We start from the raw sequence: 22,592 nt of genomic DNA, 5'->3' as shown, positions 1-22,592 counted from the left end.
CCCTTCTTCCCCCGCTCTTGAATTAAAACCTCTTTGTATCCTGTTTTAATAATAATAATAATAATAATAATAATAATAATAGATTATTTTTTAAAAAGGCCCTCCCGTTGATCGTCGATTTGCTCGAGCGGGCCCAGTAACGTCTCCATTGGAGACTTTGTTGTTACTGTGTCTGGCATATCGAATACTCTAGGTAGCTTGCCGGGCTCTCCGAGAGGGGCGGAGGAATCGAACTCGGGTCGGCCATGTTGGCCTCTTGTAAGGCGAACACCCTACCGCTGTGCTAACAAAAACAATTTTATAGCACTCCTGTCAAAAGCTTGCAAAATTTTAGAAGATCAGGGAGAACATGAAATAAGGTGCAAAAACAAAAAAATCTTGTGGGGTCAGAGAGATAATACAGGAGGTAAGGCATTTGCTTTGTATGCAGCTGACCTTCGTTTGATCCCTGGTACCTCACAGAGTCCACTGATCACCACCCTACCAGACTCATGCCTGAACCCAGAGCCAGGAATAGCCCCTGAACACCACTAGCCAGGGCTCATCCCTGCTTTCCCCTAAAAAATACCGTTTTTCGTCTTTAAAGGAGCTTAAAATTTAGCTGAGGGGTAATTAGTACCTCAAACCTAGTGGAAACATCCACCTCTGTGTTCAGTCTCTTTGGAGGACAGTTTTCCCTTACTGGCATTAGGTAGTCAAATCAAAGAGACACCACATCTTTTGTGGCTTGAATCCTCTATCTAACCAGGTCCTCTGAAGATGCAGACGCAAAGGCCAAGGGGATGTGGTCCAGGATTGTGGAGAAGCTGTGCCTTTATTCTTAATCCCTCTGCTTAGCAGACCAGTGCTAAATCCTGTTCTCCACCTGTGTGCAGGGTTCTGGATGTGTTCTGGAGTATGAGCGAGGTCCCATGAGGTGGGAGCTTATTTTCAATAACAGAAATAACTGCTAGTTGTTAGTAGTATTGCTGCCTCGTGACTTATGAAGCAGCAGGGGTTGTAGGAAGCAGGCAAGGTGGGAGGAAGCCGTCGCAGTTAGTGACATCCAAATGGAAAAGACACAGAACCAAAAGGGGCGGTGGAACTATGGACTCTGCATGCCTGGAAGGCCCATTTCCGGTGGGACCCTAATAGAGGTGCACTGGGCGGGGGTGGGGGGAATTGGGCTGTGTGGGGTGAGGGCCTGGGGAAGGTCTTTTCTCTTTATGTCTTTGCCATTTCATAATTTTTATCCCTGGCTACCAGCCGACACACAGGTATAGAAAGGGTAGCAATGGCGCTGGAGCGATAGCACAGCAGGTAGGGTGTTTGCCTTGCATGCGGCGACTCGGGTTCGATTCCCAGCATCCCATATGGTCCCCTGAGAACCACCATGAGTAATTCCTGAGTGCATGAGTCAGAAGTAACCCCTGTGCATCGCCAGGTGTGATCCAAAAAAGCCAATAAGGAAAAGAAAAAGAAAAAGAAAGGGCAGTAATTTGGGTGGTGAGGTACACAGCGGTGATCCTGCTGGGGACAGGGAGGTTTAAAAAAAATAAAAGGATAGAGAGTATGGGGACATTGTCTGCCATAGAGGCAGGGGGAGGGTGGGAAAGGGGGGCTTATATTGAGGACATTGGTGGTGGAGAATGTGCACTGGTGGAGGGATGGGTGTTCGATCATTGTATGACTGAAACTCAAACATGAGAGCTTTGTAAACTGTATCTCACGGTGATTCAATTTTAAAAAAATTAATTTAATTTAAAATAATTTAAATGCACGGTGAATGGGCTGGAGCAAGGAGGGCGTTTGCCTGGCATGCAGCCAACCTAGGTTCGATCCTCAGCATCTCATATGGTTCCCCGAGCACCTGCACCCCCTAAGAGTAACCCCTGAGCATCACCAGGTGGGACCCAAAAAAAGAAAAAACAATGCACGGTGAAGTAATGGGACGGGGAGGAAAATGTTCTAGTGCCAACAATGGGGTCGGTGCCCAGTGCCAGATCATTCTTTTGGAGGTGATGCATGACCTGGGTTTTGGGAGGAAGAAGAGTTAGCCACCAGCTGCTGTGGTCACTGACGATGGACCGTGACTGGCACTGAATGTATCTGACCTGCCAGGTGCCCACCCTCGGATGCTCCCTGTGCCACCCTGGCTCAGGGGCTCCCCTTGATGACTGTGGGGTTTGAAGTGTGGCCACACGATCAGACGTGACGGAGCCGAGATTTCGGTGCATCAGGGCCCACTAGCTCCGGGGGCCACATGGTCCCCCCTTAGGCACAGCTTCTCTGCTAAAATCCAATCCATCGATTGAATTAAGTCACAAAAGCAGTTCTCATGAATTCATTCGAAATGAAGAGGCTGAATGGGATTAACCTCTGCTTAGGACGAGAACTTGAAAGACAGACTTCAGACAGGATGGAGATGAAAGTCAGATTTTTTCCACGGCTTCTACCCTGTGTCCCCGTATCTGGGGAGGAAAGTGGCATTTTCTTTTTTTTTTTCTTTTTGGGTCACACCCGGCAATGCACAGGGGTCATTCCTGGCTCAAACACTCAGGAATCACTCCTGGAGGTTCTCAGGGGACCATATGGGATGCTGGGAATCGAACCCGGGTCAGTCGCCTGCAAGGCAAACGCTCTATCCGCTGTGCTATCGCTCCAGCCCCAGAAAATGGCATTTTCCATGTACATTCTTTTCCATCTCTGGTAAGAGCATGTCTTATGGTGGACGGCGATACAGTTGGACACCTCCTACCTGATCGTTCCCTGCTTCTCCGGCCTGGTCATTCCTCTGTGTCCACTCCCGTCCCAGAGCCACCAGCCTGCAACTCTCCAAGCAGCTCCACGGATGAAGATTGTAATGCTCTGTCACTTTGTTTATCAGCTACTGGAAACTAGTGAATCTGCATGGTTGGAGAAGGTGGCTGCCGGAGGCAGAGTAGTTCATTGACAGCCTGACGGGGAGAGATGGGAGTTGAGGGCGTGCCGTGACCCCGACAAGCTCCTCCACCTGGTTGCAAAGCATCCCTTTCTGCCATGTGAGAGCCGCAGGGTGCGGGTTCTAGTGGACCCGTGTGATGCTGGCCTTTTGATTTAGCCTCTCGAGCTGATCTCTAAGATAGAGACTCAGACCGGACACCTCAAGCTTTTGGAAAGGACAAACTAGGCCCTAGGTATCTGTCACGGGGAGGTGTAGGGGGGTGGGGAGGCAGTGGCACATGCCTCCTTACAGGTTTGTAGCACTGTAGCACTGTCCTTCCATTGTTCATCAATTTGCTCGAGCGGGCACCAGTAGCATCTCCATTGTGAGACTTGTTGTGACTGTGTTTGGCATATCGAAGACGTCACGAGAAGCTTGCCAGGATTTGCCGTGTGGACTGGATATTCTCGGTAGCTTGCCGGGTTCTTCGAGAGGGACGGAGGAATTGAACCCGGGCTGGCCACGTGCAAGGCAAATGCCCTACCTGCTGTGCTATATCACTCCAGCCTGGAGAAAATAGGAGTTGGATGGATCACTTTATGAGCATGACAGAGAGAGAAATAGAAGCCAGAGCAGCAGATCCATTCCCAGAGCAATGCTGGCCCCGGCCCTGGTTCCCTGCTCAGCTCTTGCTTTGAGACACAAACAGTCCCCGAGGCTCTCGATTTCCACGGCCAGGTCGGGTGAGGATTTCCTGAGAGAGAAGCATGACTAGTTAGCAGAAGCAAAGGGAGCAATGCTTTTGTTTTATGCATGTGGCAGGGAATTCAGATGGTTCTGTTAGCATGGATGCAAATCACTTCATTCCCCATGAAAAGAACCATGGCGTGCGTCTGGCAGTCAGCAACTGGCACTGCTCTTCGAAAGTTGGCCCAGACGGCTGGCGGCTCTACAGAGATGCAACAACAGTGGAGGCATTGTTTCAGCTAGAGTTCTTGACGCTGGCTCTCATTTTCTCCTCTCTCTCTCTCTCTCTCTCTCTCTCTCTCTCTCTCTCTCTCTCTCTCTCTCTCTCTTCCTGCCCTACTTACCCCTCTCATCTCTTTCTCAGTAACCTTCAAGAAGTTTCTGCTCATACTTCTACCTCATTGACACTTCAATAAGAGTCTCTGCTACCTTGGCGACAGTTTGATGACAGGAATTCGGAATACGCATCACTTTCCCTGTAACTGTCAAAACAAGGGAAATGATTTGGAGAAAGTGAGAATCAGCCTTTGGCTGACTCCTGCCTACAAGCCGTGGGAGCCGGAATGGGGACCCAGAGACATGTATAAGGGTGTCATGGCACAGCCCTGGGGGACCACGTGTTTGCAGCTTGTTCCTGTGCCCAGGACAGACAGCTGGGGACAGAGGTCCCAGGAATTCCCTGGTCCTCTGGGTGGGGAACATTCCATGGTCTTCCAGCCCACCCTTTGGTCTAGCTGCTGTGCTCTGGAGTCAGTTTAACTACCTATGATCAGTAAGAACCAGATTGGAGCTTACTTTTTTTTGGTATTGAATCGCCATGAGAAAAGTTACAAAGCTTTCAGGTTTAAGTCTCAGTCATACAATGATCAAACAACCCATTCCTTCACCAGTGCACATGTTCCACCACCAAGAACCCCAGTATACCCCCCATCCCACCCCTCCTCCTGCCTGTGTTGCAGTTGTTTTTCACTTTACTCTCTCTTTACTTTGAGTACATTCAATTTTTCAACAGAAGACCCGCTATTATTATTTGGAATTTTTCCCCAACTATCGGTCCTGCCGAAAAGGCATCATTAGATAATTTGTTTTCTATTGCTGATAATGAAGAGCATATGACTTTGGATTTCTGGTATTTTAGAAATTAAGTCAAGAGGGATTTCTGCCAAAAGCCACCGGGTTCCGAGATTGGTTTGTGTGCCTCTGGGATCATGGCTGTTCAGGAGGAAAGGAGCCGTTCGTGGGCGGCAACTTGGGGTCTCATCTGGGGAGGGGGAAGGCCGGTCCATCCCCCATCCTGAGAGGCCCTGTGTACCCCGTCACTGCAAGCCTGTACCTCTCTGTCCAATAGTCTCTGAAAGATGGTGGTCACCATGCTGCTGCCAAGGGGGAAAATGTGGAGGGACAGACACCTTTCCCCTCCCAGGGCGCACAGGGCCATTGGAGCTTACCTTTTTGGACAGCATGTCCAGGGCGTGCTAGGACAAATACATAGGGCAGGGATGTGAAATTTGCTTCCGAACAAGGGCAGGGCTCACATAAGTCCAACTGACCTTTTTCTCAGCTGTGTCTGAGAGGAAAGTCCCCTCACTCACTTTTGTTTCTCTCTAAAGGAGAAGCATTGAGGCCGGAGCAATAGTATAGCAGGGAGTGCATTTGCCTTGCGTGCCACCAACCTGAGTTCAATCCCCGGCATCCCATAGGGTTCCCCAAGTACCACCAGGAGTAATTCCTGAGAGCAGAGCCAGGAGTAACCCCTGGGCATCATTGGGAGTGACCCAAAAAAGAAAAATAAAAGGAGAAGCTTCAGGGTTGGAGTGACAGTACAGCGGGAGGGGTGTTTTCCTTGCACGTGACTGACTCAGGTTCGATTCCCAGCATCCACGTATGGTTTCCCGAGCACTGCCAGGAGTAATTCCTGGGTGCAGAACCAAGAGTAACCCCTGAGCAAAGCCAGGTGTGACCTACAAAGCAAAAACTAAAAAAAAAGAAGCGTCATAGCACATGCCTTACCAAGTAGGTAAGACCAATGATTTCTATACCTAGTGCTTCCTCCCAGCTGGATATAAAAGTCGCCTGAGCTGCCATTATTAATGATTTGTAGGAAGAGGAAACCCAATTAGCAGGGGTTAGGTATTCTAGAACCTTCTCAGTCACTTAATGATCCAGCTAAGATTCCATCGTTCCAGCCCTTGGGCTAGGCGCCTCCTTTATGCCAGAGTTCAGGTCAGGTGCTTGGTCTTCTAGCACATGCAAGAAGTGTTCTCGGCTGCAGGAAGGGCATCTCTGCCTGGAAGGGGGTCTCTTCTCTGTAGAAGATGGCACCATGGTGGAATGGTGGGGGTGGACAAGACCAGCCCAGGTCTCATTGGTTCAGAATCCTGGAGACAGAGGCACTGGACTTTACTCATCTGTAAATTCCCAGCTGTGAGGATGCTGCCAGGCTTTTAGATATCACCCAGAATTTGTGAGTGAGTGAGTGAGTGAGTGAGTGAGTGAGTGAGTGAGTACAACAGTGGGTGCGTGGGGGAGCAGAACTCATGGGTAGGCAGAAAGGGAAAAGTAGGGCGGAGTTGCTCACAATCCATCCTGCAACAGGAAGCCGACTTAGTGGGTCTGTCCATGTGAGGGTTAATTGGTTCTGGCAGGGAGCACCTCCATCAGCCTCTGTGCTGAGTCTGCATACGGGCTTCCTCTTCATCCCACAACTCTCCTTGTAGAGAGAGCTGGGCTACAGAGACCCGGATCACCTTTTTCTTTTTTTGAATATAGATGCATGCATGGTCAATGGAACCCACTACCACAAAAATGTGATCCTACAAAGGATGATTCTCTGTTTCTGTTTCTCCTTCTCCTTGTCTCCATCTCTTCCTTGCAACTCCTGAATCTTGGTAGGAAGCACATGCGTACTTCCCTGTCCTTGTTTCCCACCAGAGTCCTCTTCGGAAATCTGCATCTGCCTCCTCACAGAGTGAATTGAATCAATCCAGAATGCGAATTGTGACACTTAAGTGACAGGCATGAGTGCCAGGGAGCAGAGAGGCACAGGGCACATCTTCTGTGGTCAGGATCGAACTGGGGTCAGACGCAGGCAGGGCAAGACGGGACACGGGACTAACGTCCATGTATTTAAGCCGTCGGGGACCCAGGCACGCTTCACCCTTCTCGGCACAGCGGCCTGCCTGGCATGACTCAGGTCAGTCTTGTTGGGAGTGCTTGGAGTATGAAGGGTACCTGTGGGCTTTGGGTCCCCTCCACCGCTGCCAGGGGCCCCGGGGTCAGACGCTCATGAGAGCAGATGCTCAAACAAATAGATGTACACACATAGTGTACATGGGAATCATTGCTGGGCTTACAGAATTGTGACCAAGTGACACATTCTACTAACTGCCCCCTACACACACACACACACACACACACACACACACACACACACACTGGGTTTTCCTTTCAGCAGTAAATATCAAATGGAGGCAGCCGGAAGGCTTAAGTTTAGGAGGGATTCAGCAACTGGACCCCTAAGTTCGAGGGGCACGTGCCCTCTATAATGTGGGGCTCTCACACCACAACCGAGGAATCCATCTGTTCCCTAGAGAGATTGTGTAGCCAGCAAAGCCACTGACTGCGCACCCTGGGCAGGAAAATGTGCCGGCCATGCCCTACTCCTTCCCTGCCAGACTGCAGGAGGCCGGAGGCTCTCCTGGAACATTCTTTTGTTTACATCTGCCTTTGGGAATAGCAGATCACTTTTTCCTGCTAATAATAAACACACTTGTATAAGTCACTGTGCTTTCACTGAAGACATTTTCATGTGTAAGGTTACTAAGTTAAAGGGTTTTTTTTTTAAAAAAAACTAAATAGACCTTTTTGGGGTGCATGGCATTTTATCACTGTATCATTGTAATCACTGTCATCCCGTTGGTCATCAAATTTCTCGAGCGGGCACCAGTAACATCTCTATTCCTCCCGGCCCAGAGATTTTTTTTAAAATTTTTATTAGTGAAACACCATGAGGTACAGGTGTAGATTTACAAATTTTTGTGCTTGGGTTTCAGTTATACAGTGATCAAACACCCATTCCTCCACCAGTGCCCATTTTCCACCACCACGGGTCCCAGTATCCCTCCCACCCCCCATCCCCCCATCCCACCCTGCCTCTGTGGCAGGGCATTCCCTTTTGTTCTCTCTCTCCTTTTGGGTGTTGTGGTCTGCAAAAGAGGCATTGAGTGGCAATCATGTTCGGTACATAGTCTACTTTCAACATGCATCTCCCATTCTGGGAGGATCCTCCCAACACCCTTTATTTGGTGCTCCCTTCTCTATCTGAGCTACCCTTTCCCCTAGAATGCCCGGCTCCGGCCCAGAGATTTTAGCAGTCTCTTCTTACTCATCTTTTCCCAACAATTGGAGGCTCTTTCAGGGTGAGGGAAATGAGACCTATTGTCGTTACTGTATTTGGCATCTCCAATACACCACGGGGAGCTTGCCAGGCTCTGCCCATGCGGGTGAGATACTCTCGGTAGCTTGCTGGGCTCTCCAAGAGGCATAAATGAGTAGGAAGTGTCTAATAATGAAAGCAACCTGGAGTGTGGCGGTGGTTGGTCAGTTCTGCTGCTGGGGCTGGGTCCCTGGGGGTGGGGAGGGCTCTCACCTGCCCCACTGCCTGGCATTTTGTAGGCAGTGGTATTGGGCCCATTTCATGGTGGGGGAGATTGAGGCTGTTTTTCAAATATAGATGCATATATGTTCACAGGAAGTGGAGAGTCATGACTCGTGGGAATAAAAAGGGAGACACTTGTGGAGTGGGGTCATTTATAGGGGTAGAAGAGTATCTGGGACTGGGCAGTCAGGGAAGAGAAGGGGACAGGGAGGGAAGGGGAAAGGGAGGCTCTGGACACAGCGTCCCCCACTGGACAGCAGTGTCCCACAGGTGCCTGGACTCAGTTGGCGTGTCCTCTAGAACCTGAATCCCCAATAGCCCCCTGCGTGCTGCAGATGGGCTCATGTGCATCTGATCCCAGGGTCCCTGGCAGTGGTGGAGGGGACCCACAGCTCACAGGCACCCTACACACCCCTAGCATTCCCGGCCAGACTGGTCCCAGTCATGCCAGGCAGGTTGGTGTGCCGAGAAGGGTGAAACGTGCCTGGGTCTCCGACAGCCTAAATATGTGGACGTTAGTCCCGTGTCTCATCTTGTCCTGCCTGTGACTGACCCCACTCCGATCTTAACCACGGAAGATGCACTCTGTGCCTCTCTGTCCCCTGGCATTCATGCCTGTCACTTAGTGTCACGATTCGCTTTTTTTTTTTAACACTGAAACTTGCTTTTTTTATTGATGACTCTTTTGAGGACATATATTTATGTTAGTATCCACAGTCCAATTCTATTCTTTCAAAAGCACATATAGTATTACGATTTCATTTTATGGATGAATTGGTTTATTTAACCTAGTTCCTATTGAGGGACATTTAGGTAGGATCCAGATTCTTTTTTTTTTTTCCTTTTTCTTTTAATGAATCACCGTGAGATACGGTTACAGACTTATAAACTCTCATGGTTGTATTTCAGTCAAACAATGTTCAAGTACCCATCCCTCCACTAGTGCCCATCCTCGACCACCAATGTTCCCAGTATCCCTCCCTCCACCCCCACCCCTCCTCACCCCCTTCCTCTGTGGCAGGCACATTCTCTCTTACTCTCTCTCTCCTTTTGGGTGTTATGGTTTGCAATACAGGTACTAAGCGCCCATCATGTTTGGTCCATAGTCTACTTTCAGCATGCATCTACCATCCCAAGACAATTCACATTTTGTATTGATTCAGTGAACTTACTTCATCAAGTAGAAAGAACCCCAAAGAATGTAGCCTGTGTAGTTGTCTCGATAAATGAATCCTGGAACCAAACCATCCACGATGTTTGCTCGAACTTCTCCAGGCTGTGTGATAAACCTCAGACACACAGATTTGTCACCAGTGGGAAATGGATAACAGGCAGTAAGGGAACACAGGATGGATTCACATGTCTTTTTCTTTTTTCTTTTCTCCGGTAGTGCCTGAAGAGACTAGCACTCTTTCTTTGGGGAGACATTTGCTCTGGATTTTACAGCAATAAACCTGCCATATTAAGATTCAGTTCAAAACATATTTACTATTCATGAGATACTCAGAGTCCTTTTCTCTTTTCTGGTTAGAGGTTTGAAACGATGTTGGGCCTTCGGTGAGAATTCTTTCCTAATCTACTTTTAACTTCCCCCACTTTTCATTCTAGTGGGAGTCATTTGGAGAAGCCAGAGGGAGTGGGTCAGGGGGAGGGGTTGGGAGGGGGGAGGGAGTCTTGGGCAGATGCTTCCACTTTCCAAGCCTGTTCTTTTTTTTTTTTAAGGAACACCATGAGGTACAGTAGATTTACAAATTTTTGTGTTTGGGTTTCGATTATACAATGATCAAATACCCAGCCCTCCACCAGTGCCCATTTTCCACCACCATGGATCCCAGTATCCCTCCCACACCCATCCTCCCATCCCACCCTGCCTCTGTGGCAGGGCATTCCCTTTTGTTCTCTCTCTCCTTTTGGGCGTTGTGGTCTGCAAAAGAGGCATTGAGTGGCAATCATGTTCAGTCCATAGTCTACTTTCAACATGTATCTCCCCTCCTGGGAGGATCCTCCAAACACCCTTTATTTGGTGCTCCCTTCTCTATCTGAGCTGTCCTTTCCCCTAGAGTGCCCGGCTGGCCTCTAAGCCATGGAGTAATCTTCCTGGTACTGATCTCGGCTATTCTTGGGTATTAATCTCCTATTTTGTTACTTTATGTCCCCCAGATGAATGCATTCTTTTTATGTCTATCCCTTTCTTTCTGACTCATTTCGCTTAGCATGATACTTTCCATGTGGTACCATCCAAGCCTGTTCTTGGAGGGAAACATCCTCACCTCAACATTCTTTCTGGGTGGGACTGGAACCATAACACAGTGAATAGGGCATTTGGCCTTGCACACAGCCAACCCGTGTTCGATTTCCAGCATCCTGTGTGGTCCCCTGAGCACCACCATGAGTAATTCCTGAGTGCAGAGCCAGGAGTAACCCCTATGCATCACTAGGTGTGACCCAAAAATAAAATTAAAAAATTCATTCAGTTTCAGGCTCCTTCAGAGGTGTGTGTGGTGGCTAAGGAAGCACTGATTTATCCTGATGTGCATGAATTTTACCGGAAGGCTGGGGGTGGCCAGCTGTGGTTTGCAGGTGATACACAGTGCAAGACACATGCCCAGGGGTGTCCCTATTAGATGAGGTTCTTCCTCACACCATCATCTCAGACTCCCCCAATAGACTCCTCAGGAACTGAAGTCTTACCGGATCCTTTTGTGTCCTTCTGGAATACTGCGACTCTTCATGGAGAGACAGTGTCTCTGTTTCCATCAGTCATTCATTCTACAAGAACTGGTACCCACTCTGCATCAGACCCTGTTCGAGGAGGCGGCAGTCTAGCAGAGAATGAGAAATTATCCTGGACTACCAGGTCTGGGCCACAATGCCCTGATGGTCAAGAAGAGACAGATTGTTGAGCCTCACTGTGTACAGGTCGTGAAGAAGGCTGCAGTACAATGGAAGAGACATGGTAACAGTTCAGTACCTGTGTATTGCAAACCACAATGCACAAAAGGAGAGAGAGAGGAAGTAGAAGAAGAAGGAAGAGGAGTAGGAAGAGGGAGGAGAGGAGGAAGGAGAAAGAGGAGAAGAAGAAAAAGGAGGCGGAAGAAGAGGAGGAAGAGGAAGGGGAGGAAGATGAAGAGCCTCACTTGAAGAGGAAGAAGAAGAAGGGCAAGAAAGAGGAGGAGGAAGAGGAAAAAAGGAAGAAGAGGAAGGGAAGAAGGAGTAGGAGGAGAAAGAAGAGGAAAAGGAAAAAGAAGAAGAAGAGGAAGAAGAATGAGGAGGAGGAGGAGAAGGAGGAGAGCCTGCCATAGAGGCAGGCTAGGGGGAGGTGGGCAGGGGACACTGGGGACATTGGTGGTGGGACATGTACACAGGTGAAGGGATGCGTGATGGAACATTTTATGACTAAAACCCAAACATGAACAAATTTGTAACTGTGTATCTCATGGTGATTCAGTTAAAAAAAACATAATTTTTTAAGGAGAGAGGCTGGGACCAGCCAGATATGACAGGGGTTAAGGTGCTTGCCTTGAATGTGGCTCACCCCAGTTCAATCCCTGGTACCCCGTGGCCCCCAGTAATAAGTAAATGCTCTTAGTTGGTGAGGAATGAGCCTTGAAGAGGCTGCTGGACCCAGACCTGGGAGCCTGGCTGCAAAGACCCCGGAGCAGTGAGAGCAGCAGGCCCTGGGTTTGAAACTAAGACAGGAAGGAGTTAGCCTAAAAGCCAGTGTGGTGTGTAAATGAGAATTACATTCTAAAATTTCCAAAATGCATGTAAAAACTAGGTCGTGGAATCATCAGAGTGGATTCCAGAATAAAAATAGTAGTTGGGCGGGGGGAGGGGTGGCATAAAGGGGAATAGGTCAGAATTAAAAATTCTGTTTTCTAACAATCTGGTGAATTACAACAATGAGTAAGGAAATGAGCAAATAAAATATGAGACAGCCCAGAGATGGGCCACAACACTGTTAGTGTCGCAAAACACAGGATTTGGGAGGGTCAGGAGATGTTCGTCATGCAGTGATGAAGAAGGCTGGCAGAGGGGCACACACGTTCAGGCAGTGGGTATTAAAATGCGTACATTATGCATGCATGTTTTAGAAGACCAAGAGAAGACAGACTCATGTCCTAAAACCATTCTTGTTGTTTGGGATTTTTTTTTTCTGGAGGTGGATCTGGGACTTATTTCTAACTTTATGTTCTTTTTTGTATTTCCTGAACATCATAATACTGTATCAGTGTTCAAAGAGAAAGAATGCAATTCATTGCGAGTTCTAGAAAATGGGGAATAAATATCACAAAAACGTAGACCTCTCCACCGCCTTTTACCTACCAAGCAAAATACTGCCAGATCCAAATAGAGTGCCTGAGCTCCGAAGGAAGAAGTGGGGTTTCTGGGAAAGGCAGAGGGTGGAGGGGCAGGTTTGGTGCTGAGTCCCTTTGAGCTCCTTGGGTTAGCTCTGTTGTTGTTTCATCCAATATTCATTCATGCTTGTTCCTTGGGCTGGAGCGATAGCACAGCGGGTAGGGCGTCTGCCTTGCACGCGGCCAACATGGCCGACCCGAGTTCGATTCCTCCGCCCCTCTCGGAGAGCCCAGCAAGCTACCGAGAGTATTCGATATGCCAGACACAGTAACAACAAAGTCTCCAATGGAGACGTTACTGGGCCCGCTCGAGCAAATCGACGATCAACGGGAGGGCCTTTACTTTACTTTACTTGTTCCTTAAAGTCGCTGTCAACATGATGGGGCCATTGACTGTGGCCATTGTCTAAGCATATTTATTTACTTGACCATCTGTGTGGCTTTTTTTTTCATTGTCACCAGGCATTTTCCTCAAGCCTGTCTTCCAGATAGAAACATTCTAATATCAAATATTTAGGGGGTTAGTTTTTTTTAACTGAATTTCCTTGTTCAGCAGCATTCAATTAACATCGGATTTTGATGGCTCCAAGGCTGAGTGTAAAATCTGCTAACATTTGTGGAGACCCTGATGAGTCTTTTCTTTTTCTTCTTTTCGTTTCACATCAGATGGGTAATGTACCAAGTATGTAATGAGACTTCAGGGAGGCACCTGTCACACGACGTGCGAACACCCAGTTATCATGCTTGTGAACCAGAAGAGATCCCCAGGATTTGATTCCCAGAATTCCAGTAACGCAAGAGTTTTGCATGTTCTTAGAATCCCCTGCCAAATAGGAACTTCTTTATCTAGCTGATTCAGGGTTCAAGGGGGTTCACTAGCTAATCAGGCAGGTATTTGTGAGTGTCAGATTCCAGGCTCTCTTTCCTTACGGCTCACTCCATGTTTGGGCTCTTATCCCCGTGGATAAATTATTTTCCCCAGAATGATTGGTCCAAAGGGGAGACATCAACTTAGATTTCAGTTCTCCAAGAGTGACCGGGCAAGACAGGGGTCATGTGTGGACCTGGGGGACAAGATGCTCAGTGGGAATCTGTGTTTTCCTGGGCCAGCAAGAGATGCAGAGTCATCCCCACCCCACTGCCCCAATATTGGGTCCGAGGACACAGCTAGGATTTCAGATCACCATTTCCCAGGAGAGTAACTCAGTGGACAGAACATGAAGGCCTGGCCAGGATGCTAAGTGGAGCTTGTCAGAGCAGGGGGCCTGCCAGGAGGGAGTAGGGGAGAGGGTCTCAACACCGCCTTGCTTAGGGCCTGCACACTGAGTTCTTCTCTTGGACTCCCCTTCACACTTGTTTCAAGTACCCACAGGAAATAAATTGGTATAATCTTTTATTGATTTTTTTTTTTGCATCACACCTAGCGATGCACAGGGGTTACTCTTGACTCATGCACTCAGTAATCATTCTTGGCAGTGCTCGGGGGACCCTATGGGATACTGGGAATCAAACCCGGGTCAGCATGTACAAGGCAAATGCCCTCCCCGCTGTGCTATCGATCCAGCCCTGTATAATCTTTTTGAAGGTGTCTGGGGGATGACAGAAGTTGGGTCATACCTATCTCTCTGGTCCTGTCTTTTCTCCCTTAAAGCAAGGAGAGAAGTCAGTTCGTTTGAGCGGATCTCCAGGTGTAGACGTGGCTTCTGATTTCTAGTTGAAATCTCCCCGTCAGCTCTGCATCCTCATCCCTGTGCCTATATGCAGGGAAGGAATAGTGGAAATGCCCAGTTCATTGGCACCTGGGGAACCCCAGTGGCTGCACCCAACCTTGAGTTTCTCAAAGAAACAGCCTGGGGGTGGGGAGTTGCCCTGGGTCTGCATATCCGTTGCCTCCGTGAGGATGCATGCTGGATTCTGAGTCCGTCTAGACACGGTGCACTGAGGCTCATGACAGATAGGAGCAGCCAGCTGGGATGTGCTGTCTTGCCAACCTGTTTTACGACACATGGCCCCATGTAAAAGTGGGGGGCTTCTAGGACCCCTCTGCGGGGTCTCTCGACAGACCCCCCTGCATGCTGGGTGGGAGGCAGGGATGCTGAGCAGTGCAGAGCAAGCATTTGGGTTTTGCTTTCCCCTTGATGACTCCATTTCTGTGGGGGAAGGACCAACCCCTCCCCCCCAGGAGTTGGTCTGTGCTGGAGATGATCACATGGTGCTGTGTGCTGGCCAGTCATTGCTCAGGGGCCCATGATATTGTCCTGGCCACTGCCTGGCGGCCAGAGACCACAACTCACCTAGCTCACCATTGCCTTGTTTTGTTTAATTCTGCATAGCCACTGACTCTGCCAGATTTGACCTTTGGATGACAGCGTTATGAAGGGGTAATTCCCATATATTACCATGCCCCCTTTAAATGTGCAGTTCAGTGCTTTTGATTATCTTCACAGAGTTGTGAAACCATCTCACGTTCAACTGCAGAACTTTCTCATTGTTCCCAAAGAGGCCCATCTCCTGTAGCCACTGATTCTCTCTTTCTCTTTCTTTCTCTGTCTCTCTGTCTCTCTGTCTCTCTATCTCTGTCTGTCTGTCTCTGTCTGTCTCTCTATCTCTGTCTCTCTGTCTGTCTCTATATCTCTCTGTCTCTCTGTGTCTCTGTCTCTGTCTCTCTCTCATTTATTTGAGCCATACCCAATGGTGCTCAGGACTAGAAACCATGTGGAATTCCAGGGTCAGAGCCAGCGGGGCTATTTGTAAGGCAAATGCCTCCCCCCCCCCCATTGTACTGTTGCTCTGGACTCACTGATTTACTTCCTGTCTTTCTTGGGATTTGTCATTCTGGACATTTAACAGAAATCTTACAAGACCTGGAGGGATTTTCTGTTTGTCTGTATTTTGGAGTGGGTGTAGGTCACCCCTAGATCTTCTTGGTGCTCAGGAGTGATCCCTGTTGGTGTTTTGTTGGGTATGGAACTCGTGTTGGCTGTTTCCAAACAAGCTCCTTACTCTCTGCACCCTCTCTCTAGCACAAGAAGGTCTTCTGAAGGAAGACCTGCTTCCTTTAAAATTTAGTTGTGTTAATAAATTTCTTTTACTTTATATCTTGGGGTTCCTTTATCTGCATGTATCAGAATGCTGTTCTGTTTTCCCTGCCAGTGAGATTCTTTGGGTTCATCTGCTTCATCTGATGAAAAGTCCCAGAGGAAGGAGAGCTTGAGGTGGGGGCAAGGGAGTTCCCTCGTCACAGAGTCCCTGTGAAGCAGAGCTCCGTTGGAACGTGGGTCCCTGTGTGCCTTTGGATCCCACAAGTACATTCATGGATGGAGTGAGTCCTCAAGCCCCGGGGTGCCATCAAAATTAGATATTCTACACATGCCGGCTGGGGAGAGTTTAAGTGCTTCAGCACAAGAAGGCAGCAGTTTGACTTTCTTCAGCCTTTGCTCTTTTCCCTGGAGAATCTGGAGGCAGGAAGGCTAATTGAAGCAATCCTGAGTGGAGCTGAATTCCCTGCCGGGCCCTTCCTTAGTTGCTGGCAAAAAACATAGCCTCGAACTCTTGGACACTGTCATTTTTCTTCTTTTTTCCTTCCAATTTTTCATTTGGCACCATGATTTGTTCTTAAGAAGAGGGGATTTCAGGGCCCCAGTCTTCTACCAGTGTGGAGTACCAGTGCCCAAGCTTAGGGACCAGAAACAATAACACAGAAGATTCAGTTACCACCAACCAGCCCAGTAAAGCCTCACACAATGACTTTAATAAGACCATTGTGAGGTATAAAATGATCACAATCAATCTTCCTATTGATCTATACTTTGATACTTCTGTTTTACTTTGTGTTGTAATAAGCAATATAAAGTAAATCTGTTTGTTCCAGCTGGGTGGAGGGGGCAAGCTTGGGGAGTGGGTGGGAAATGGAGGATATTGGCGGAGGGCAGGTCACACTGGTGGTGGAATTGGAATGATGTTGGAACATTGAATGGAACTGAATCAACTGTATTGTGAACAACTTGGTAAATAGTGATGTGATAATAAACAGTTTGTTAATGCCTTATTCTCAATGCAGGATATTCTTCCAAAGGATTGAGGAGAAACAGAGAACTGAGCCTTGTCATATTCCCTATGAACATAACCTTGGTGTCATTGCTGCTTTGTTCCTAAGTAAACTTTCTAAAAATAGTTAAATCCTGCTGGGGTGGCATAAGTAGAGTCACACTCAGGCAGATTTGAAGTGGGAGTTACTTCCCAAGCATCTCCTTTATATTCTGTTTTTAGGGCGTCTGCCTTGCACGCAGCCAACATGGCCGACCCGAGTTCGATTCCTCCGCCCCTCTCGGAGAACCCGGCAAGCTACCGAGAGCATTCGATATGCCAGACACAGTAACAACAAAGTCTCCAATGGAGACGTTACTGGGCCCGCTCGAGCAAATCGATGATCAGTGGGAGGGCCTTATATATATATAGGGGCTGGAGCGATAGCACAGCGGTAGGGCGTTTGCCTTGCACGCAGCCAACATGGCCGACCTGAGTTCAATTCCTCCGCCCCTCTCGGAGAGCCCGGCAAGCTACCGAGAGTATCTCGCCCACACGGCAGAGCCTGGCAAGCTCCCCGTGACGTATACGATATGCCAAACACAGTAACAGCAAAGTCTCCAATAGAGACGTTACTGGGCCCGCTCGAGCAAATCAATGATCAACGGGAGGGCCTTTACTTACTTTACTTTACTTATTATATATTAAATATGAGCTCTTTATGTGAAGGATCCAATCATCAGGACTTAGAAAACATTCCATTCTTTTCTTTAATTCCCATGCGCGCCATGTAGATGAGGAGGAATTTCAGCAGATGACACTGGTCAATAGAATGGTTTGGTTTGGGTTTTCATTCTTAAACATTGAGACATTTACATACACGGTGTAAATAATAGAGAAATAGTTGCAGAACTTTTCCACTAGCTTTGCTCTGCGTTCTTTGCCCTTTTCCTCTAGTGTGGCATGTTCATGGAAAATATCGCCATAAGACCTCACACGGTGTGAGTCTACTTCCGGACACATTTTTATGATTGCGCTATTGTGATACAGAGAACTCAATCCACTCCCTGTAGCAGCAGCACATAAATTAAATTCTCTCTGGAATGAATGTTAACATCTCTCTTTTTTCAAGCGCGGTCTCATCAACTACAATGAGTTTTGGTCTCCAGGGTTGGAAATCATATCTTCTTTGACTTTATGGAGAGAATATACAGAAACTAGGCTTGTATCTGCCATACTGATGAGGTGTGTGGAATGGGCATTTTCTGATTCTCTTTAAACGGGGCTGGAGTGATAGCACAGTGGGTAGGGCGCTTGTCTTGCACGCGGCCGACCCGGGTTCGATTCCCAGCATCCCATATGGTCCCCCGAGCACCACCAGGAGTAATTCCTGAGTGCAGAGTGAGGAGGAACCCCTGAGCATCACTGGGTGTGACCCAAAAGGAAAAAAAAATGGGCGTAGCATTTTATAATGCTGGTATTCCCTCCATTCTTGCTTGAGTTTAATTTGCACGAGGCAAATGCACGTGTAAGCACAAACAGAACACAGGCCAGATGCTGCCCTTCCCCCTCGAGGGACGAAATGCCTCCTGGTGGTTCTGCTATTCATGTGTGCCGGTTCCTTCATGGCACAACCTAAAGCTACCTCCTTTGCCCTGATTTGTCTTCCACGGAGATCATTCGCTTCCAGTTTTCCATGGCTGCAGACCAGGTCAGGATGCCCGGTGTCATACAAATCCATGTTGTTCTAGATGCATCCTTCAAGACGGGTGGGCTGTTGGGGAGCTCAGGGGCACCAGACACCCACAATTGCAAACAGTCTTTTTTCCTGTGATGGTGCAATAAACTCTCCTGCCTGAGTGTAGACAGGGCTCAGACGGGAAGGCTGGTGGCTGGATGGTCACTTCCTGTCATGTGGCTGGCCAGACCTGGGCTGCCTGCTGGCACTGGGGGAGACTCAGGGCCACCTGCATTGCCCCGTGGCCTCCTCTTTGAGCAGGGACCAACTCATGGGTGAGTTCTGGGAGGAAGAGAACACTCACCTGCAGCCGACCTCACCTGCAGAGGGTCGCAGGTGCCAGGTGCTCGCCCCATACTTCAGCTGCTCTCTGGCATGAGGGCTCCAGGCTTCAGTGGAGCTTGTCCATGCCCTCTGCACTCCAGCTTCTGCCATCTTCTTCCCAATCATGCCCATTGACTAGCACCTACTTCATCCACCATTGTGGGATGAGCCCCAAGCTCAGTGGCCCCACAGAATGAATGTCCCTCTGAATCACTCAGCGCTCATCATGTGGACTGCATGCAGTCTCCATCCGGGGCAAGCGGGGTGTCACCCAGGCAAGCTCCCCTGGCCTGAGCGGGATTTTTCTCTTTTTCTGGACACTCTTACTGGCCCCGCAGCCCTCCCGCTTCCCAGGACGGGTGGGTTGGCTGGCTGCAGGGTGTTGCTAGGGCCCTGGCACTAGCCCAGGGCAGGGGGCAGCTGCTACCACAGTAACTCAGGAGTCCGATTCACTGGGGAGCCACTTAGGAGTTGGAGATTCTCCTCCCGGGAAAGTGGAACCTAGGAACTTGCCCTTGAGTTTGGAACTTTGCCTCTGTCCCAGGCCAACATCTGCTCTCTGAGGCAGGAGTATGTCTTCCCATGGGTGGATACTCCTCATGGGTGGATACTCCCATGGCTGGATACTCGCAATGAATGGATACTCCCCATGAGTGGACGCTCCCTGTTGGTTGGGTACTCCTCAGTTGGAGGATACTCACTGATGGGTGGATACTTACTGATGAATGAGTACTCCCTAATAGAAGGATACTCGCTGATGGATGGGTACTCCCCATCAGTGTGTCTTCCCATGGGTGGACACTCCCTAATAAGAGGATACTCACTGATGGATGCATACTCCCTAATAGGAGGATACTTACTGATGGGATGATACTCATTAGTGGGTTGATACTCACTGATGGACGGGTACTCCCTAGTAGGTGGATGTTCACTGATGGGTGGATGCTCCCTGTGAAGCATACATACTCCTAATAGGATACTCGGGGGGGGGGGGGGGATACTCACTGATGGATAAGTACTCCTTAATGAGAGGATACTCATTGATGGATGGATACTCCCTGTGAAGGGATACTCCCTCCATGGTAGATACTCCCTGATTGAGGGGTGTTCCCTAGCAGGAGGATACTTGCTGATGGATGGATACTCCCTATGAGTGGACACTCCCTCCATAGTGAATACTCCCTGATGGAGGAGTACTCCCTAACGGAGAGCACTTGCTGATGGGCGTATGCGCCCATTGGTGAATGTTCCCAGGAGTGGACACTCGCTCCGTGGTGGCAACCCCCTGATGGAGGGGAAGTGGGTAGACACTTGCTGGTGGGCGGGTCTCCCCAGAGCAGAGCCTTGCCGAGAGACCCTGCTGCCTGGTGAGTGGGGAACCGCGGTGGTGAAGGCTCACCCGGGATAGGCATCAGGCTGGCACCCTTCTGGGTGGGTTCTCCTCCTCCCTGCCTGCTGACGGGCTGGCACTCCTGGGTGGGTTCTCCTCCTCCTCATTACTGACGGGCCTCTCTCCCCTCTGCCCCGCGCAGCTGCAGATGAAGATGAGCGAGCGTGCCGCCTCCCTGAGCACCATGGTGCCCCTGCCGCGGAGCGCCTACTGGCAGCACATCACGAGGCAGCACAGCACTGGGCAGCTGTACCGCCTGCAAGGTGAGCCGGGCACGGGGCAGGGTGGGCACCGCTGCTCTGCTCCTGCCAGGCCAGAGCTCCAAGTCTGGGCACGTGCACCATTGCAGGATTCTGGGAAAGGTCATTAAGGCACGGGTCCTGAGCCAGAGACACTGGACTTTAGGGGTCAATGTTAAGTCACAGGGGCTGGAGCGCTAGCACAGCGGGGAGGGCGTTTGCCTTGCACGCGGTCGCGGTTGACCCGGGTTTGATTCCCAGCATCCTGTATGGTCTCCCGAGCACCACCAGGAGTAATTCCTCAGTGCAGAGCTAGGAGTAACCCCTGAGCATCACCAGGCATGACCCAAAAAGCAAAAAAAAAAAAAAAAAAAAAAAAAAACGTTAAGTCACATACCACGGAACAAAGGGCACACAGGGTCATATCCACATTTGGAGACTGGCCTAGTGGCCCCAACAGTGTCAGCTTCTGCACTGCTGTGAACTTCCTAGAAATCAGATTTATGGCTCAGGGCTGAAAGGGCGAGGCTGAGCCTGTGACGGGTCCTCGGCCAACCCCAAGGAGCCCTTCTTCCAGAAAAGCCCGGGCTAGGATGGCAGCAATGATCAGAAATCCTCCTGGAAACATTCCCTGATCTCTAAGTGCCCAGCAGGGCAGCACCACACACCTGAGCCGAGAAAGGTTCACAATCCTTGAGAACTTTCCTTTGTCACTTTCACCAAAAGCATCAGTGTACCAACCTCACAACCCACGGGAATTTTAATTGGATTTATTCCCTTTATTTTTAGCTGTGTTCCGTCTCATTCTTATAATGCATCGCCCAGAAGTACAGTGCTGTTAAAATTAGGTTCAAGTTTATTGGTATAGATTTTTCAAGTGAACACAGTAATAGAACTTACGGGACAGTAAATTGAAGATTGTGATGACTTCGTTTTCAAGTGTGTTCAGTGCCTGTGATAATGGGAATGGATGTGACAGAATTCCTGCCCAGAGGATGGATTTTTAAGCTTTGCAATTGATTATCTACAGGGTAGTGAAGATAATTGTATTCTCGGCTTTGATGGTACTAATCAAAACCTTCATTGTTTGTTCTTATTTCTATATTTTTGTAGTGCCGGGGATCGAACCTAGGTCTCCTGTATGCACGGAGGGCGCTTTAGCACCTAGTCTCTCTCCTGGCCTTATTTGTTCTTGTTTTGTGCAGTGTGAGCTTCCTGGAATACCAATTTTATTAGCATTCTTGCATTTTTTTTCCTGTTTTGACTTCTCATAAAAACTCATGAAATATTCTACTATCTTGAAATTTTTATGTGCATAAAAATGACATTATAATTGCCTTGAAATGAGCTTTTGCTTTATGTTTTATATCAGTTATTTTTTTTTAATCAAATTATCTGTTTTTACATAGTTTTGTTGCCTGGGGAGGAATTCATGTAATTTATGTTGATCATTTGTACCACTTTTTTAAACTTAGCTATTTCCTTCATGTGCGTTTTATAGATATTTATCCAGTTTGCTCTTTAACTGCTAATACTCATGAGATGAGGGTCAACAGGTAGTGTATGTGGTATGGAACTCCATTTAGCAATAAACTTGATATGTTAAACACACACATACACACACACACACATTCTCTCTCTCTCTCTCTCTCTCTCTCTCTCTCTCTCTCTCTCTCTCTCTCTCTCTGTCTCTCTCTCTTGTCCTCCCGTTGATCATCGATTTGCTCGAGCGGGCCCAGTAACACCTCCATTGTGAGACTTGTTGTTACTGTGTTTGGCATCTCGAATACATCACGGGGAACTTGCCAGGCTCTGCCGTGAGGGCGAGATACTCTCGGTAGCTTGCCAGGCTCCCCAAGTGGGGTAGAAGAATCGAACCCGGGTCTAAGTCACATGAATTTGCTTTTGAGGAACAGCCATAGATAAGAAATAAGTGTCACAAGTTCATCTGCGTGTGTGTGTGTGTGTGTTTAACATATCAAGTTTATCCCGACCTTTTCCTGCCCTTCCCCTGCTCCCCCACTGCAATAAAATTGGAAAAATTGAGTAACATGGGCAGCTACACAAGAAGGTTGAGGAACACATCCATTCTTCTCACTTTGCTCTTATGTAGAAGTTGTTATTTCTCTGGACAGTTTTCCTGCCTGGATGGATTTTGCGCCGGCTTAGCGTGACCTATCTGGAGTTTAATCTTGGAAATAAAAGAGACCA

At 48.7% G+C, this 22,592-nt stretch overlaps 1 protein-coding gene and 1 non-coding gene across 2 annotated transcripts in view; one reads left to right on the top strand and one right to left on the bottom strand.

The window, feature by feature from the left end:
• Positions 1-22,592, top strand: part of DOK5 (docking protein 5) — a 153,506-nt gene that overhangs the window by 125,301 nt on the left and 5,613 nt on the right. The window contains exon 7 of the mRNA XM_056107450.1: positions 20,285-20,405. Coding sequence (XP_055963425.1) covers positions 20,285-20,405 — 121 coding nt within the window. The remainder of the gene's footprint in view (positions 1-20,284; positions 20,406-22,592) is intronic.
• On the bottom strand, positions 13,325-13,426 carry LOC130016763 (small nucleolar RNA U13). Its single transcript, XR_008791269.1, has one exon. It is a non-coding gene; the product is annotated as a small nucleolar RNA U13 (small nucleolar RNA).

The sequence above is a fragment of the Sorex fumeus genome, unplaced genomic scaffold (genome assembly GCF_029834395.1).
Source record: "Sorex fumeus unplaced genomic scaffold, SorFum_2.1 ptg000166l, whole genome shotgun sequence".
NCBI classification, from domain to species: Eukaryota; Metazoa; Chordata; class Mammalia; order Eulipotyphla; family Soricidae; genus Sorex; species Sorex fumeus.
The sequence above is the reverse complement of the archived record's forward strand: the minus strand, read 5'-3'. Positions and strand labels throughout refer to the sequence as shown.